Genomic DNA, 15,809 nt, shown 5'->3' on the forward strand with positions numbered 1-15,809 from the left:
AGACAGACAGACACAGTACATACTGGCATTAAGAATCAAAAGCCACCAGTAGCTACGAGGTCAAAGGGCAAAGGAATATTTTTAATATTTTAATCTTCAATACAGTCAGTCTGGTCTCTCTTATTATAGGAACATACAACCACTGATGCAACCAAAACCACTTCAGTTCCCACAACGCATGTGGGTGTGGCAGGATGTGAGGTCTTGCTACAGGAATAACTTCCATCTCATCTCATCTCCAGCCGCTTCTCCAGGGTGGGGTCGCGGTGGCAGCAAGCTAAGTAGGGCACTCCAGACCTCCCTCTCCCCAGCAACGCCCTCCAACTCCTCCTGAGGGATCCCAAGGTGTTCCCAGGCCAGATTGGACATGTAGTCCCTCCAGCGAGTTCTGGGTCTACCCCAGGGTCTCCTCCAAATTGGTTGTGCCTGGTAAACCTCCAAAGGAAGGTGCCCAGGAGGCATCCTAATCAGATGCCTGAACCACCTCAACTGGCTCCTTTCGACGCAAAGGAACAGTGGCTCTACTCCGAGCTCCCTCCGGATGTCGGAGCTCCTCACCCTATCTCTAAGGCTGAGCCCAGACACCCTACGGAGGAAACTCATTTCAGCCGCTTGTATCCGCCATCTCACCCTTTCAGTCACTACCCAAAGCTCATGACCATAGGTGAGGGTTGGAACAAAGACTGGCTGGTAAACTGAGAGCTTTGCCTTCTGGCTCAGCTCCCTCTTCACCACAACGGTCCAGTACAACGTCCACATTACTGCTGATGCTGCACCAATCCACCTGTCAATCTCCCGCTCCATCCTACCCTCACTCCTCAACAAGACCCCAAGATACTTGAACTCCTTCACTTGAGGCAACAACTCATCCCTAACCCGGAGGGAGCAATCCACCATTTTCCAGTGGAGAACCATGGCCTCAGACTTGGAGGTGCTGACTCTCATCCCGGCCATTTCCCACTCAGCTGCAAACCGCCCCAGTTCACGCTGGAGGTCACGTTCTGACGAAGCCAACAAAACCACATCATCTGGGAAGAGCAGAGATGCAATCCTGAGGTTCCCAAAATGGACACACTCCTCACCTTGGCTGCACCTTGAGATCCTGTCCATGAATATCACAAACACAATCGGAGACAACACAAGGGACAACCTTGGTGGAGTCCGACACCCACCGAAAAGGTGTATGACTTTGTGCCGAGAATGCGGACCCAGCTCTCACTTTGGTTATACAAGGACTGGATGGCTTGTAGCAACTGCCCCGGTACCCCATACTCCCGCAGTACCCCCCACAGAGTGCCCTGGGGTACATGGTCGTAAGCCTTCTCCAAGTCCACAAAACACATGTAGACTGGCTGGTGCCCCCCTCAGGACTTCCACAAGGGTAAAGAGTTGGTCCGTTGTTCCACGGCCAGGACGGAATCCGCATTGTTCCTCCTGGATCAGAGGTTCGACAACTCCCATCTGCGCTTCGTAAACAGCAGAGAGAACTAGCGCACAACGTGTTGGTGTTAGCTATACGAGTAGCTGGTTAGCTTTAATCCTTTTTCCAAAGGTGAAACACATACTAGATGGGAGGCTTACCGGCTATTTTAGATTAGATTAGATTAGATTAGATTAGATTGTTTTATTAGCCACACGACCAAGGCCGGTGGAATTTGTTTTCAGTACACATTAAACTCTGCAGCACAATACACACATGGACAACAACACACTCCACATATCATGAACAATACAGTCATGCAATAATAGAAACAAACATATTAGGCACAACAATTAGGTGAATGGGGGTGTTTATGACAGTGGTGTGTGAGGAGGGACTGTAGGGAGGACTTCAGAGTCCTGATGGCTAGGGGGAAAACTGTTGGTGAAGCGTTTAGTCTTAGCGAACAGTGACCTGTAGCGCCTCCCTGAGGGAAGGAGCTGGAAGAGGTGATGAGCAGGATGTGAGGGGTCGGAGGTTATCTTCTTTGCTCGCTTTACAGTCCGGTGAGTATGTAGAGATTCAGCTGAGGGGAGTGGGCTGCCTGTGATGTTGGATGTCTTGTTGACAATCCTCTGCAGGGTTTTCCGTGTTTGACTGTCTGCGCCGCTGTACCATACTGTAGTACTGTAATACTGTGGTACTGTAATACTGTGATACTATAATACTATAATACTGTGATACTGTAATACTATAATACTGTAATGCTGTAATACTATGATACTGTAATACTATAATACTGTAATGCTGTAATACTGTAATACTATAATACTGTAATACTGTAATGCTGTAATGCTATAATACTGTAATGCTGTAATACTATAATACTGTGATACTGTAATACTGTAATACTATAATACTGTAACACTGTAATACTGTAATGCTGTAATGCTATAATACTGTAATGCTAAAATACTGTAATACTGTAATGCTGTAATACTGTAATACTGTAATGCTGTAATACTATAATACTGTAATACTGTAATGCTGTAATGCTATAATACTGTAATACTGTAATGCTGTAATACTATAATACTGTAATACTGTAATGCTGTAATGCTATAATACTACAATACTGTGATACTGTAATACTATAATACTGTAATACTGTAATGCTGTAATGCTATAATACTGTGATACTGTAATACTATAATACTGTAACATTGTAATACTGTAACACTGTAACACTGTAATACTGCGATAGTGTAACACTGTAACACTGTAACATTGTAACACTTTAATACTGTAACACTGTGATACTGTGATAGTGTAATACTGTAACACTGTAATACTGTAACATTGTAACACTGTAACATTGTAACACTGTAATACTGTAATACTGTAATACTGCGCTAGTGTAACAGCAGATGTTATGATGGGCTGGGTAATGGCTGAGTAAAGCAGAAGGAGCAGTTGATGTTTGATCCGGTGTTTTCAAGCTAAGGAAGTAAAGTGGTTGTTGAGCTTTTGCACTGATGTGTTGTGTTAGTTTTCCACGTCAGGTTGTTGCTGATGGATGTTCCAAGGAATTTAAACGAGGTGGTGGTGGTGGTGATGGGGTCTCCGCTCATTTGTATGGGTGTTTCGGGATTGCGTGATCACTTCTTTAGAGTGGTTTCCAAATGGCAGGCGAGTCCAAAGAGCGGACAGTGTGACTGCAGTGTTGGAGATCGATCAGAAGGTGAACCTCGTTAAGACGCAGATTAGAATAAATACCATCGCTCTCATTTAGATGGAGCCCAGACTGATCATTAAGACGGACGGGTATAACCAGTCTTCATCGCTGTGGATGCTCACGGATGAGGAAGAAGCGCTGGGAAGAGGAGGAGGACTGTTGTTTTTGCTCTCATGCCCAGTCTGTCCTTGTTGGCGGGCACGCCGCTGTCATCAGGGAGGCGATGATGTATGGGGAGAGGAAGAGTTTCATTTAGCAGGAAAGGCTCCTAGCTGTTATTCAAACCAACAACGACCTTGTGTTTCTACATGGGCATCCATCAGCTGACGTCGCCCGTCAGGTGGGAGCGTGGCACAGGAGGAATCGACGCCCTCGTCTCCGTCATCCGTCTCCCTACCCTCAGACTGTGTGTATATAACGTCTCTGCCACGTCACATTCATCAGCCAAGGTCATCCACGTAAGCGGTGTGACTAAACCACACAGCCCGTCAGTCAGAAGGAGAGTTAGGGCCCTTTTTTCAAGAGCAAAGAAGAAATGTTACTTTTCCTCGATGCTGACAGTTTACCAGCAATCCCTGCAGAACTGCAGCGACGTGACCCCGCACTGACCTCTGTACAAACCTGATGTGTGTGTGTGTGTGCAAGTGATTATCAGATAGATTTAAGATTTGTTTCTAGTTCACTGCAAAAAAGACCAGCTTAGGGCATCCAGGTAGCATGGTGGTCTATTCCGTTGCCTACCAACACGGGGATCGCCGGTTCGAATTCCTGTGTTACCTCCAGCTTGGTCGGGCGTCCCAGTCTAATGATCTGTGTGCACAGTGATGACTGGAGGATCCTGGACCTCTCAAGGTGGCAGGTACTGGACCAGTCAGTCTAATGATCTGTGTGCACAGTGAAGACTGGAGGATCCTGGACCGGTCAGTCTAATGATCTGTGTGCACAGTGATGACTGGAGGATCCTGGACCTCTCAAGGTGGCAGGTACTGAAAACCTTTGAAAAACTTTTTTTATGAGTGCTAAAGTCCTCAGTTGGTTTTTCGTCTACGTCCAAGCACTCAAAAAAGGGGTGGTTTGTCGCCAAGCGGGAGCACCGGAGAAGGGGAGATATGGCTGGTGGAGATCTGCCCTCTACTGGGTGCACTCTTCTGGTTAGTTAAAAGGGTTTACATGGTTTAAAATGTGTGTCAGAAGTGGGATGGCAAGACCGTGAGGCCATCGGAGGCGCGTGGGCCCAGAGGCGTGAGGGAGCTGGTATGCTAAAGCATGGGGGCGCGCTTCCCAAAGGAGGGGGGGTAGTGTATGATCACAAACAACTAAGCTCGCTAGCCCTTGGCTAATGGGTCAGACCCTTTAGTTGACTGGTTAGTGCTGTCGGGTTTGCTTCCTGGCTGTGGCAGGTTTCCGGCTGCCCCCCCGAATTCACTACAATTATGTTTCTTAAGAAAAGTTTAATTTAAAAAAAAGGCAGGACTTCTCTGTAGCACTGGTAGATATGGATTCTCCTGACACCCGATCTGAGGTCTTTGTTTTGTATTAATATCATGCACTAGTGATGCGCCGGTCAGAGTTTTTTTTTTAATACCCGCACCCACTTGACCCGTTATGAGAGCCAATCTGCATTGCCCGACCCAGTAAAATATGCATTAATTAACCACCTGAACCCGACCCGACCCACAACCCTCCAATTTTAGCAAAGTTAGCAGTGTTGTACACAGTAGAAGAGTGAGACCACCACTACTACTACTTTCGGCTGCTCCACAGCGGATCATCCGTTTCCATCACTTCCTGTCCTCTGCATCTTGCTCTGTCACACCAGCCACCTGCATGTCCTCTCTCACCACATCCATAAACCTCCTCTTCGGCCTTGCTCTTCTCCTCTTCCCTTGCAGCTCCATATTCAGCATAATGCACAGCCTTGCATATTGCATGCAATATTTCTGTAAATTATTTATAACTTACTCGGAGCGCTGCTTCATCACTCATTGACCTGCCCACCCGAACCCGTGATATTCACTAGTAAGCTTACCAACAGGGTCGACCCGCACATCACTCTTATGAACTTCATGGCGTCCACTGACCTTTCACATGCAGTTCTGAACAGATGAAACCTGACTAAAAGGGTTACACACGTGACCCCTCTTTTCCCGCTCTCGGTAGACTGAAGAGACCACTGGACAACTTCTCTCGGGTTCACGGCGTTTACTTCTCTGCACAGCTATTAGACAAACACATGGATGTGGTTGGTTGTGATGGTGAAACATACAGGTCCTGCCCCTACACACTAGAACATGAATGCATTCAACACACCGAAGCAGTTGCCATTTTACATAATTTGTGTAATCAGCTCTGTGCATAACTGTAGTTCACTGACTTCCGGTTTCTACTGCAGCGGTCATACCAGTTTCCTGTTTGTTGGCATGTGCTATTGATAATGGCACATTTTTGGCGATGCCTGCAAGATTTACCATGGACAAATGTCAACCACATGCACACAACTGTCGACAAACTTTCACCTGCACCTACCAGCAAGCGGGTGAAAAGGTTCAAGGTGTACATATCAAGTTATGTCCACCATGATGAGGATGAGCGGACGGATGGACGGAATTGTGGAAGTAGAGCAGCACGCACTTTATTTCACATGTTATGACAGGTGTGCTAGTGCCAACGGGTTGGTGCGGGCCAGACATTTGGCTCTCACGGGCCAGGTCCGGTCCACGGGTTGCTTACTGGGGTTCAGGGCACTAGAACATGAATACATTCAACACAATGAAGCAGTTGCCATTTTATATAAGTTGCACAACACTTCCTCAGAACACTAGTGCACACTAGTGCATGATGCACAGCAGCCAACCGTTGCACAAGCTAACAAACTTAATAAGCTAGCTTCACCAGACCAAACAACACAAATACACAATAACAACTGACTGACAGTCACAAAACGTGACAAGACTACTTAGTACATACCACAGCTGAAACAGCCAGCTAGCAAAAGGGGCAAGCTGACGATTTCTGGTCAATATAGATACCGCCACCCGCCACATGGGGGCGCGCCAATAAAAAAAATAACAGGAGGTCTGCGAATGTTCTCATTCATCCAGGTCATGGTTATCCAAAAGGAATTGAATCAAGTGCAACTGGACTTGGTATATATCCGTGAAGACGTTTCGTCTCTCATCCAAGAGGCTTCATCAGTTCATGCCTTTCTGACTAGACAAGCTAGTCTGACTGGCTGGTGATGAGACTCAGATATTTATCCTCTTTGGAGTCGTTATCAGAGCTATTGATGTCCATGGCTCTTTGCGTTCCGATGTTTAGCAACACCGCATCCCGGTATACTTCAAACCAAGCAACACACTCCGACAAAGACTGGTTCATCCCAAAGACCGTGTACCACACACCCAAAAAAGCAATCTGGTGTATGCCGTACAATGCAATGAGGATTGCACTGACCTATACATAGGAGAAACCAAACAACCACTACACAAACGGATGGCCCAACACAGAAGGACAAACTCCTCAGGACAAGACTCAGCAGTCTATCTACACCTAAAGGAGAAGACACACTCCTTCCAGGACAGCAACGTACACATTTTGGACAGAGAAGATAGATGGTTTGAAAGAGGGGTGAAGGAAGCCGGCTATGCAAAACAGGAAAAACCATCCCTCAACAGAGGAGGAGGTCTGCAACACCACCTATCTCCCACTTACAATGCCGTCCTTTCATCTCTACCCAGGAGACTCAAGAAGCCTAGCCTCCAAGAACAACAGTCGGTCACTAACGGCTCCAATGACTCATGACCACTGAATGGAGCACTAACGAAGTCGAAATGAACACCCCAAACGACCATCGCTGCTTAACATCGGAACACAAAGAGCCATGGACATCAATAGCTCTGACAATGACTCCAAGAGGATAAATATCTGAGACTCATCACCAGCCAGTCAGACTAGCTTGGTCCAGTCAGAAAGGCACGAACTGAGGAAGCCTCTTGGATGAGAGGCGAAACATCTTCACAGATATATACCAAGTCCAGTTGCACTTGATTCAACTCCTTTTGGATAAATAACAGGAGCCTTGCATTGATAAAGATAGGCTATTAAACTATTTCCCAGCAAAATAAAAAAATAATATAACTCGTTTGTGAAATAAAAAGAATGCTGAATGAATATAGAAATTAATTTGCACAATCTTCAATAATCTATAAAGAGCCTGCACACTCGCACCAGTAAACCCAACGTTTTACTGCTGTAGTACTTTAGCCACAGGGATGGGCATTGTTTGGATTTTAACGATTCTGATTCCGCTTTTCGATTCCGATTCTTAACGATTCTCGATTCCGGTTCTTTGAGGGGCGGGGTCAAAACAGGTCACATGCTTATTTCACAGAAGAAAAATGTATTTTGAAAAAATATACAAGCCATCCTGTTTTAAGAACGGATCATTCATGTGGATGTCTCATTCTTATATTTACATTTACAACAACTGTCTTCATACATGAAGAAGAAGAAGTAAAGACACAGTAACACCCTGGTCCGGACTACCAGGTGTTAAACTCCTTACATTAGAATCAGGCCTTCTTTAGACAGGTGAGCATACTTGCCTTCTCAGGCTGTACACGCCGGTGTTCAGCACAGAAGAAACACATGTCAGTGTTTGCATACAGTTTATAGCAACTCGCTCATGTATGAACTGTTTGCTGCCTCACTGTTGCGAAGAAGACAAACGTTATTAATTTTCACCTACCCAGTTGTGACGAGGCGCCGCTTGCTGTGTGCTCAGGGTTTTTGAAGAGGGCGCCGAGGCAGGGGATGTCAAACACGGTACACTGGTTAATCTGTACATCATGTAGGCCAAGGTGTTTGGCCATAGTTGTTGTGCGTCCTCCCTGGCACAAAATAATTTTGCTGCGTGCTCTGGTCCATGATGGCGCACATTTTACCTTGCGGAGGCGGAAACTACGGAGGCTGCACGCCGCCACCATGGAAACTGAAGCTAACTTTAGCAGGAGTGAAATTTATTTAGGAACCGATAGGCAGAATCCAAATGTGAATTTCTGGACGATTCCTTTGGAATCAGAATTTTGGAACCGGTTCTCGATGCCCAACCCTATTTAGCAACCGCCTGCCGCCCAATGACTGCTGGGATAGGCTCCAGCATCCCCGCGACCCCGAGAGCAGGATAAGCGGTTTGGATTAATGGCTGGATGGATGGTACATAAGGTACATGACATATAAACAGGTCTCACCGGTGGTGGAGGAGATGTTTACATCAATACTGATCTCAGGGATCCCTCCATTCCTCAGCGCTGCTACACAGGTGTACGTCCCAAAGTCGGTGAACTTGAGGTCAATGATGTCGAGGTTGGTGGTGCCGGGAGACACATCAGTGTCGGTGTGGGTGATGACCATCCGCTCAGAGCTCCGCAGGGACCGCCCGTTCTTCAGCCAGCTGAACTCCAGCTCTTCTGGCGGCGTGGCCTCCACCTGGCAACTGATCTTCACCTCCCTCCCGATCTGGATGTTGTCGTCGTTGTGGTACGGGTCCGGAGTGATCCAGAACCGACCCTTACGGAGACCTGTGGGAAAGAAGGTGGCAAAATGAAAGAGAATTTAGATTAATTTCAACATCAGATCTGAGACCTTAGCAGAATATTGCATACTAATAGAGAATACCTCATATTAAAAGTACAAGCTGTGTATGCTGTACATACTGGATATAATGGACGCTAAATGCATTTTAATAGCTAGTAAGTACTATATAGTATAGTACTTACATTGTAAATCTGTTATACTATCCTCCGTCAACCAGCAGAGGTGATGGCAAATGGATACGGCTCATATAACCCGTATCTCCATGGTAACCACACACCGTTTCCTTCCAGAAAAGTATCTAGTGGTTTCATATGAGTTTTGGGCAAAAAGATCATACATCCTGGCACTTTTAGTCGACTAGATTTTTCCACATTACCCCCCCCCCCCACACACACACACTCTTCTGAGCCATCCCGGTCGCTGCTCCACCCCCTCTGCTGATCTGGGGAGGGCTGCAGACTACCACATGCCTCCTCCGATACATGTGGCGTTGCCAACCGCTTCTTTTCACCTGACAGTGAGGAGTTTCCCCAGGGGGATGTAGCGCGTGGGAGGATCACGCTATTCCCCCCAGTTCCCCCTCACCCCTGAACCGGCGCCCTGACCAACCAGAGGAGGGGCTAGTGCAGTGACCAGGACACATACCCACATCCGGCTTCCTATCCACAGACACAGCCAATTGTGTCTGTAGGAACTACCAACCAAGCCGGAGGTCACAAGGGGATTCAAACCAGCGATCCCTGTGTCAGTAGGCAACAAACGAGACCGCCACGCTACCCGGACACCCAATTTAGCAGTATTAAGCTGGAAGCAAGTGGAATAGACTGCCATGACACCCGGACTACTTTTCCACATTACTTTGACTTTATGCAGTATACTTAAAAATGGGTACTTTTAACTACATACTACAGCTGGTATACTGGTATTCCTACACAACCCGCGGAAGAGAAGGAGGGAACAGATGAGGAGCAGCAGAGTCCAAGCATAGCCGCCAGCTCGATGTCGAAAACAGAACAGGACGTTTTAATGATGGCTGGTTACCTGGTACATTCAGCACACTGACTGGTAGAGTAAACCAACTGACTAGACACACAGCAACATGCCGAGTTAACTGACTACACACATAGCAACATGCCGAGTTAACTGACTACACACACCGCAACATGCCGAATTAACTGACTAGACACACAGCAACATGCCGAGTTAACTGACTACACACACATAGCAACATGCCGAGTTAACTGACTACACACACACAGCAACATGCCGAGTTTACTGACTACACACACAGCAACATGCCGAGTTAACTGACTACACACATAGCAACATGCCGAGTTAACTGACTACACACACCGCAACATGCCGAATTAACTGACTAGACACACAGCAACATGCCGAGTTAACTGACTACACACACATAGCAACATGCCGAGTTAACTGACTACACACACACAGCAACATGCCGAGTTTACTGACTACACACACAGCAACATGCCGAGTTAACTGACTACACACACAGCAACATGCCGAGTTAACTGACTACACACACAGCAACATGCCGAGTTAACTGACTACACACATAGCAACATTCCGAGTTAACTGACTACACACACAGCAACATGCCGAGTTAACTGACTAGACACACAGCAACATGCCGAGTTAACTGACTACACACACAGCAACATGCCGAGTTAACTGACTACACACACAGCAACATGCCAAGTTAACTGACTAGACACACACAGCAACATGCCGAGTTAACTGACTACACACACAGCAACATGCCGAGTTAACTGACTATACACACAGCAACATGCCGAGTTAACTGACTACACACATAGCAACATTCCGAGTTAACTGACTACACACACAGCAACATGCCGAGTTAACTGACTACACACACAGCAACATGCCGAGTTAACTGACTACACACACACCGCAACATGCCGAATTAACTGACTACACACACAGCAACATGCCGAGTTAACTGACTAGACACACAGCAACATGCCGAGTTAACTGACTACACACATAGCAACATGCCGAGTTAACTGACTACACACACAGTAACATGCCGAGTTAACTGACTACACACACAGCAACATGCCGAGTTAACTGACTACACACACAGCAACATGCCGAGTTTACTGACTAGACACACAGCAACATGCTGAGTTAACTGACTACACACACATAGCAACATGCCGAGTTTACTGACTAGACACACAGCAACATGCTGAGTTAACTGACTATACACACAGCAACATGCCGAGTTAACTGACTACACACATAACAACATGCCGAGTTAACTGACTACACACACAGCAACATGCTGAGTTAACTGACTACACACACAGCAACATGCCGAGTTTACTGACTAGACACACAGCAACATGCTGAGTTAACTGACTATACACACAGCAACATGCCGAGTTAACTGACTACACACATAACAACATGCCGAGTTAACTGACTACACACACAGCAACATGCCGAGTTAACTGACTACACACACAGTAACATGCCGAGTTAACTGACTACACACACAGCAACATGCCGAGTTAACTGACTAGACACACAGCAACATGCCGAGTTAACTGACTACACACACAGCAACATGCCGAGTTTACTGACTAGACACACAGCAACATGCTGAGTTAACTGACTACACACACAGCAACATGCCGAGTTTACTGACTACACACACAGTAACATGCCGAGTTAACTGACTACACACCCAGCAACATGCCGAGTTAACTGACTATACACACAGCAACATGCCGAGTTTACTGACTAGACACACAGCAACATGCTGAGTTAACTGACTACACACACAGCAACATGCCGAGTTTACTGACTAGACACACAGCAACATGCCAAGTTAACTGACTACACACATAGCAACATGCCGAGTTAGCTGACTACACACACAGCAACATGCCGAGTTAACTGACTAGACACACAGCAACATGCCGAGTTAACTGACTACACACACAGAAAGATGCCGAGTTAACTGACTACACACACAGCAACATGCCGAGTTAACTGACTAGACACACAGCAACATGCCGAGTTAACTGACTACACACATAGCAACATGCCGAGTTAAGCTGCTGAGGAGAGGGAGAGAGCAAGAGAAAGAGATGTGAATTCTGCGACAAAGCACTTCCCTCTCTCTATCTTACCCCCTTCATTGCCAAGTTGTTTTACACACACTAACACACACACACACACACTAACACACACACACACACACACTAACACACACACACACTAACACACACAAACACACACACACACCGACAAACACACTAACACACACACTAACACACACACTAACACACTAACACACACACTAACACACACACTAACACACACACTAACACACACTAACACACACACACACACACTAACACACACACACACTAACACACACACTAACACACACACTAACACACTAACACACACACTAACACACTAACACACACACTAACACACACACCTTCCTCTGGTTAACAGGAATTTCTTGCTGTCTCTCTTTCACCTCTTCTTTCTTTCTAACAGTTTTCTGCTCTATCTTTTTTCTTTCTACCCTCATTCCTTCTACTGTGTTCACCATTCTCTCCATCTTTCTCTTCTCTCACTCTTCTACTACGTTCACCATTCTCTCCATCTTTCTCTTCTCTCTCTCTTCTACTGCGTTCACCATTCTCTCCATCTGTTTCTCTTCTCTCACTCTTCTACTGTGTTCACCATTCTCTCCATCTGTTTCTCTTCTCTCACTCTTCTACTGTGTTCACCATTCTCTCCATCTTTCTCTTCTCTCACTCTTCTACTGCGTTCACCATTCTCTCCATCAGTTTCTCTTCTCTCACTCTTCTACTGCGTTCACCATTCTCTCCATCAGTTTCTCTTCTCTCACTCTTCTACTACGTTCACCATTCTCTCCATCAGTTTCTCTTCTCTCACTCTTCCACTACGTTCACCATTCTCTCCATCAGTGTCTCTTCTCTCACTCTTCCACTACGTTCACCATTCTCTCCATCAGTTTCTCTTCTCTCACTCTTCCACTACGTTCACCATTCTCTCCATCAGTGTCTCTTCTCTCACTCTTCCACTACGTTCACCATTCTCTCCATCTGCTTCTCTTCTCTCACTCTTCTACTGTGTTCACCATTCTCTCCATCTGCTTCTCTTCTCTCACTCTTCCACTACGTTCACCATTCTCTCCATCTGCTTCTCTTCTCTCACTCTTCTACTGCGTTCACCATTCTCTCCATCTGCTTCTCTTCTCTCACTCTTCTACTGCGTTCACCATTCTCTCCATCTACTTCTCTTCTCTCACTCTTCTACTACGTTCACCATTCTCTCCATCTGTTTCTCTTCTCTCACTCTTCCACTACGTTCACCATTCTCTCCATCTGCTTCTCTTCTCTCACTCTTCTACTGCGTTCACCATTCTCTCCATCAGTTTCTCTTCTCTCACTCTTCTACTGCGTTCACCATTCTCTCCATCTCTGCTTCTCTTCTCCCACTCTTCTACTGTGTTCACCATTCTCTCCATCTACTTCTCTTCTCTCTCTCTTCTACTGCGTTCACCATTCTCTCCATCTCTGCTTCTCTTCTCCCACTCTTCTACTGCGTTCACCATTCTCTCCATCTCTGCTTCTCTTCTCCCACTCTTCTACTGCGTTCACCATTCTCTCCATCTGCTTCTCTTCTCTCACTCTTCTACTGTGTTCACCATTCTCTCCATCTCTGTTTCTCTTCTCTCACTCTTCTACTGCGTTCACCATTCTCTCCATCTCTGCTTCTCTTCTCCCACTCTTCTACTGCGTTCACCATTCTCTCCATCTGCTTCTCTTCTCTCACTCTTCTACTGCGTTCACCATTCTCTCCATCTGTTTCTCTTCTCTCACTCTTCCACTGCGTTCACCATTCTCTCCATCTGTTTCTCTTCTCTCACTCTTCCACTGTGTTCACCATTCTCTCCATCAGTTTCTCTTCTCTCACTCTTCCACTACGTTCACCATTCTCTCCATCTGCTTCTCTTCTCTCACTCTTCTACTGCGTTCACCATTCTCTCCATCAGTTTCTCTTCTCTCACTCTTCTACTGCGTTCACCATTCTCTCCATCTGTTTCTCTTCTCTCACTCTTCTACTGCGTTCACCATTCTCTCCATCTGTTTCTCTTCTCTCACTCTTCCACTACGTTCACCATTCTCTCCATCAGTGTCTCTTCTCTCACTCTTCTACTGCGTTCACCATTCTCTCCATCTACTTCTCTTCTCTCACTCTTCCACTACGTTCACCATTCTCTCCATCTTTCTCTTCTCTCACTCTTCTACTGCGTTCACCATTCTCTCCATCTACTTCTCTTCTCTCACTCTTCTACTGCGTTCACCATTCTCTCCATCTACTTCTCTTCTCTCACTCTTCCACTACGTTCACCATTCTCTCCATCTGTTTCTCTTCTCTCACTCTTCCACTGCGTTCACCATTCTCTCCATCTACTTCTCTTCTCTCACTCTTCTACTGTGTTCACCATTCTCTCCATCAGTTTCTCTTCTCTCACTCTTCTACTGTGTTCACCATTCTCTCCATCTGTTTCTCTTCTCTCACTCTTCCACTACGTTCACCATTCTCTCCATCTGCTTCTCTTCTCTCACTCTTCCACTACGTTCACCATTCTCTCCATCAGTGTCTCTTCTCTCACTCTTCTACTACGTTCACCATTCTCTCCATCTACTTCTCTTCTCTCACTCTTCTACTGCGTTCACCATTCTCTCCATCTCTGCTTCTCTTCTCCCACTCTTCTACTGCGTTCACCATTCTCTCCATCTGCTTCTCTTCTCTCACTCTTCCACTGCGTTCACCATTCTCTCCATCTGTTTCTCTTCTCTCACTCTTCCACTGTGTTCACCATTCTCTCCATCAGTTTCTCTTCTCTCACTCTTCCACTACGTTCACCATTCTCTCCATCTGCTTCTCTTCTCTCACTCTTCTACTGCGTTCACCATTCTCTCCATCAGTTTCTCTTCTCTCACTCTTCTACTGCGTTCACCATTCTCTCCATCTGTTTCTCTTCTCTCACTCTTCTACTGCGTTCACCATTCTCTCCATCTGTTTCTCTTCTCTCACTCTTCCACTACGTTCACCATTCTCTCCATCAGTTTCTCTTCTCTCACTCTTCTACTGTGTTCACCATTCTCTCCATCTGTTTCTCTTCTCTCACTCTTCCACTGTGTTCACCATTCTCTCCATCAGTGTCTCTTCTCTCACTCTTCCACTACGTTCACCATTCTCTCCATCTGTTTCTCTTCTCTCACTCTTCCACTACGTTCACCATTCTCTCCATCTGTTTCTCTTCTCTCACTCTTCTACTGTGTTCACCATTCTCTCCATCTGTTTCTCTTCTCTCACTCTTCCACTACGTTCACCATTCTCTCCATCTGTTTCTCTTCTCTCACTCTTCCACTACGTTCACCATTCTCTCCATCTGTTTCTCTTCTCTCACTCTTCTACTGTGTTCACCATTCTCTCCATCTGTTTCTCTTCTCTCACTCTTCTACTGTGTTCACCATTCTCTCCATCTGTTTCTCTTCTCTCACTCTTCCACTACGTTCACCATTCTCTCCATCTGTTTCTCTTCTCTCACTCTTCCACTACGTTCACCATTCTCTCCATCAGTGTCTCTTCTCTCACTCTCCCTTGGTCAAACTGAGCGTCAGTGCTGCAGTTGGGATAAATTATCTAGAAATTAATGTAATGAGATCCGATTAGCAGCAACACTTAAGAGCCTGGCTGCAAACACCTCACAGAGTGTGTGTGTGTGTGTGTGTGTGTGTGTGTGTGTCTGTGTGTGTGTGTCTGTGTGTGTGTGTGTGTGTGTGTGTGTGTGTGTGTCTGTGTGTGTTTGTGTGTGTTTAAGACAGACTTAAGACAGATTTAGTATTAAAGTGAGAGTGTGACTTGTGTCCCGACAGCAAACTGACCTGAGACCTGAGCGCGTGTGGCGTGTTGTCATGGTGATGAAACTCCTTCTGTACAGAAAGGCTG

At 46.2% G+C, this 15,809-nt stretch overlaps 1 protein-coding gene across 1 annotated transcript in view; it reads right to left on the reverse strand.

The window, feature by feature from the left end:
* mdga2a (MAM domain containing glycosylphosphatidylinositol anchor 2a) overlaps window positions 1-15,809 on the reverse strand; it is a 235,533-nt gene that overhangs the window by 98,499 nt on the left and 121,225 nt on the right. Inside the window, exon 7 of the mRNA XM_056296137.1 lies at window positions 8,405-8,734. Within this exon, the coding sequence (XP_056152112.1) occupies window positions 8,405-8,734 (330 nt within the window). The remainder of the gene's footprint in view (window positions 1-8,404; window positions 8,735-15,809) is intronic.

This window comes from Lampris incognitus, chromosome 16, assembly GCF_029633865.1.
Source record: "Lampris incognitus isolate fLamInc1 chromosome 16, fLamInc1.hap2, whole genome shotgun sequence".
Lineage (NCBI taxonomy): Eukaryota > Metazoa > Chordata > Actinopteri > Lampriformes > Lampridae > Lampris > Lampris incognitus.